This window comes from Magallana gigas, chromosome 9 (assembly GCF_963853765.1).
Source record: "Magallana gigas chromosome 9, xbMagGiga1.1, whole genome shotgun sequence".
Classification (NCBI taxonomy): domain Eukaryota; kingdom Metazoa; phylum Mollusca; class Bivalvia; order Ostreida; family Ostreidae; genus Magallana; species Magallana gigas.
Window position 1 is genome coordinate 25,349,969 of NC_088861.1, and position 4,817 is coordinate 25,354,785.

The 4,817-nt window shown below is 36.1% G+C and overlaps 1 protein-coding gene across 1 annotated transcript; it reads left to right on the plus strand.

Annotated features, from left to right (window-relative positions):
* The first annotated feature begins 1,945 nt into the window (after positions 1 to 1,945).
* Positions 1,946 to 4,187, plus strand: LOC105345446 (tripartite motif-containing protein 3-like). Its single transcript, XM_011453575.4, has 2 exons — positions 1,946 to 2,028; positions 2,408 to 4,187. Exon 2 carries the CDS (start codon positions 2,740 to 2,742, stop codon positions 4,111 to 4,113), a length of 1,374 nt encoding a protein of 457 aa, XP_011451877.3. The 5' UTR covers positions 1,946 to 2,028; positions 2,408 to 2,739; the 3' UTR covers positions 4,114 to 4,187.
* Positions 4,188 to 4,817: the final 630 nt, after the last annotated feature.

A 4,817-nucleotide genomic window follows, 5' to 3' on the forward strand; every position in this document is an offset into this window, starting at 1 on the left:
CTCTTCCCAATCTCACCCAACCTCACTCCCTCCTTTCTCTCTCTCACCCTCTCTCTCCCCACGCACACCCGCTCTATCTCTCCCCACTGTCACTCTCCACTCTCAGATCATTCTCTCTATCTCTCTCTCTCCCCTTCTGATTGGAGTTAGAATGTGTGTGTGTGTGTGTGTTTGTGAGAGAGAGAGAGAGAGAGAGAGAGAGAGAGAGAATATGAAGAGAAAGAGAACGGGAGGAAAAGAGCGAGCGGGATGAAAGTGGGATGAGCAAGTAAGTAAAAAAGAAAGAGTGCTTCTCTTACTCATTTACTCCACTCTCCTCAACACTCACTCCCCTACTCACTTTCTCCCTAAAATAACAACACACCAAAAAACTTTATTGATATAACTTCAAACGAGAAAAATACACAACCCGTGTTGATATTAACATCTTTCTTTAAACTAATTAATAAATTGATTATGAAAAGTTAGTAAAATTCGCCAAATTACTGTTAACGTATATAAGTACGTTAGCTAAAAGAAACATCTAGCAAAATCGTCTACTGTGAGACTTTCAGTCTGACATCATCATGATTATTTCGTGCAATCCGTGATTTTACTTAAGTTCAAACCAATCGATAAACGGCGTGTCAATTTTAGTCCTGTCAGTTTCAGCCGCTGTAGATTTCGACCAATCGATAAATGGGGCGTGTAGATTTCAGTCTTGCTGTTTCTATAGAGCTATATGAATAAACTATAAGTTTCCTTAGGAATAGAGGAAATAATACTTGGAAGATGTAAGCATAACATCTTTGATTTTATTACCAGCCTAGAGTTTTATTCGGTAACCACATGTAGAGCGGTTAAACAGGAACAGTAGCTGTATTCTAATTGTCATAATTGCTTTATAATTAATTACCGGTAGATGTTAAAACAAATCGTTTGCTTTTATATTTTTATGTTCAGACATTTCAATATATATCATAGCAATTTATGACATTAAAATGCTCAATACTCACCTACTTTGAGAATCTTATTCGAACATTCATAATTTTACAGGAATTGCATAGATCTCGGACACGTTTTGAAGCAAGTCTCGTAAACTTTCCTTCGGGAATTTATCAGATTATACATGTAGCAACGATAAATAAAAGTATCTGAACACATTCACTTGGGTAGATTAGTAGTTGTCGTATGGCTTTTAGGTTGTCTATCCATAACTGAGATGATTTAACAATTTTAATTGATCTAAGTACATTGAATATATATTTTTGATAATCATGAGGCTGACAAAAACCAAACTCGGGGGTATACTATGTATGTACTCAATTAAATGAACTTTTTTCCCTTGAAACTTTTAATAGAGTTGTCTACCCTTTAAAAATCAGGGGAAAACATTTCTCAAAATATGTACCGTAAATTATGAATTTTTCTAACATTTTCAAAGAAGGGGAAAGCTTTTGCAACTTTTTTAGAGAATAGATTTGTGAGAAAATTACTTGTACTAAAAAATAATATTTAAAATTGCATTTTCCCATAGACTTGAATGTTCATTAATATTCAAAATTTCAAAAGTGAATCTGTATTAATCAATAATCGACATAAAATCACACTAAAATTTTAGTGATCAAACTTGCAATCTATTAGATAAGAAATATGGTAGTTATGGATGGACTACCATAACTGGGAAAACTACAGCAAATTATGTTTTTATACACATACTTGGCATAACCATCGTTTAAAAGCGTACACAAAATTTGATAAAAATATCAAGCAGTGCTTTAAATATATGAGTGCGCATTAGTAAAACAGTTTGAAACGACATAAAAATATGTGTGGGTATTGACGTGCATGTAGACCCCCCCCCCCCACCCCACACACACACGCCCAACTCGATTATCTGAGTCCGCTTTTCATGATTTGAATATTGACACCCCTTTAAATCCACCGGCGGGTCCGCTGTTGGAAGTAAATAAATCACGTGATGATATCGATTACGGTTGACCTAGACCAGGAAGTAAAATACCTGACCCGCCATGTTGGAATTTGGAGGTTTGTACATGTAGATTTTTTTTCATTTATTAGTGACAATACTCTGTCCTAGCTTTCATTTTCATTGGTATTCGTTTAATAACTATATAATTCTGTTAAAGATACTTAAGTAGGAATCGAGCTATAGAATAAAAGAATCCTTCCAAAATTTTATCTCGGTCATAATACAGAACATGAACTACGACGCACAAAACAGTGGCGTCGTAAACAAATTGAAAGTGGGGGTGGGGGTGGGGGCTAGACTTTTCAGAAATCTTGACAAGCAAATAAAAAAAAATGCAGCTAGCCCCCCCTTCCCCCAGTCTCCTCGGTTCAGAAAAACTTTCTTAGATTGATCAGAGAGCGGCAAACTAATTGGTTTTTCAAAAATTTATTTCAGGATTCTCTTAAAATCTTTCATTGACTGACCATGCTCCCACGTACTTGGGCCCAGGATGTGTTACGGTGTCATCTCTGTGAGACCCCGGGCCCCCCTATGTACTGTGACATTTGTTACATACATCTGTGTCTAGCCTGCGTTGGAAAACATCTCCTAGATGAATCCAAAGAACACAAAGTGGTGCCATTTAAAAAAGAGGACTTAATCCTAAATGTTCCAAACATTCCACACAATTATGTGAACTTTACTGTGAACACTGTGATATTCCTATTTGTGTGGAGTGTGTTTCTTCTCGAGAACATTTAGGACATGAACAAGTTGGCATTTTGAAAATGCTAGATACTAAGAAAAAAGCCTTACAAAGAGATCTGCAAGAATTGGAAAATACCATTCATCCAAAATATCAAGACATTGCATCTAACATCCCAGTTCAGAAAGCGGATCTGAAGGAAAACTCCAAGAAATTAACAAAAGCTATTGACAAACATGGAGAAGAACTACAGAGAGAAATAGACATTGCTATCAGAAAACTGAAATCTGACGTGGTTGAAATAGATTCCAAACACTTGATTGTCTTAAATAAGCATGAAAATGAAATCAAACACAGTATTTCTGAAATCACACAGTGCATTGCTGATCTTAAGAAGCTCCTAAACTCCAATGATGTCAGCCATGTATCTGCTTACAAATCCAGGAATGCTGAATTCAAAAGATTGCCTTCTAAACTCACAGTTTCTCTACCAAAATTCACTCCTCAGAAAATAAACAAAGAACAGATTTATCAGCAGATTGGTTCTTTGTCAGCATTATCCATCAAAACAGAAGAACATGGCTACAAAATTGATTCTCCCGGTGCTGAGTTCTCTACCCTGGACAAACCACTCATTGATGTACCACGGATCATCACAGATATAAACACAGAGTATGGACAATCTAATAAATTACGCAGTGTGTCCTGTCTGAGTGATGATGAGGTATGGACGCGTGGTAGTGACAACATAATGAGACTCTACAACCTCCACAGTAAACTAGTGAAGTCAATCCAAACCAAGTCAGGGGACATACCACGGGACATAGCAGTGACACAGAGTGGTGAACTAGTTTATACTAATCACTATAATGGAACTGTAAACATAGTGAAGAATACACAGATACAGACAGTGATCAGACTACGGGGGTGGTATCCTCTCAATGTCTGTATTACCTCCTCTGGTGACCTCCTGGTTGTCATGAGCACTGATGATGAGAAACAAGCAAAAGTTGTGCGTTATTCTGGCTCCACAGAAAAACAAACAATTCAATACAATGACAAAGGACAACCTCTCTATTCCTCTGATGAGACTGGTTACTCTAAATACATCAGTGAGAACAAGAACCTAGATATCTGTGTAGCTGACCGTGTAGCTTATACAGTAGTGGTGGTCAATAAGGCCGGAAAACTCCGGTTTACATACACCGGTCCTCCCTCTGCTACCAAGAAACCATTTGATCCAGTCGGCATCACTACAGACAGCCAGGGTCAGATCCTGACAGCAGACATTAACAACGACTGCATCCACATCCTGGATCAGGACGGACAGTTCCTCCGCTACATTGACAACTCTCATTTACAGTATCCATTCGGTTTATGTGTGGACAGCAGAGACAACCTCTTTGTGACTGAACTTAAAACAGGTAAAGTGAAGAAAATCCAATATTACATGTAAACAAACTGTAAGTAAATGCCATCAGGATATGTCAACGACATCAGGATATGTAAACGACATCAGGATATGTAAACGACATCAGGATATGTAAAAACACATATTATTTTAATTTGTCCATTTGTAAAAATAAACATTTCTTTTGCCCTATAGAACTGTTTTCATGTGCATCGTTTAGCAAATAATTCAAATAACTATAATAAAATATGTAACCATCATATAATAGTGTTCTTTTGATGTTGACTTTGCAAAAAGATTGAAACTTAACCTATACATTGCGTGCATGAATTGAACTCCACTGACTTGCCCAAGCTGACCTTAGATATTCAGATATCCAATTCAGTTGTAATAATCATTATAATAGTCACATAAACATGTATATATGGAATACCTATGTAAGTACAAACATGTAATTTTAAATGTTAAATTTTAATTGTTTTACTGTAAGTCATTTTAATTCAACGGTGCTAAAATTTCACGACTTATCAAAAAGTCCAATAGAGATGGTTTTAATTTCACGCTCAAAGAAAACCAGTTGATGAAAGTAAGCATTAACATGTTTTAAAATACTTGTGTTAATATTTACGATGAGATTAATTTAGCGGAAAACCGATAAATCGCAAAGTTCAATTGTATAGTGAAATTATAATTATAACCATCGTGATTATTTGCCAATCAACAGTATATACCTATTATTTATAACCCAC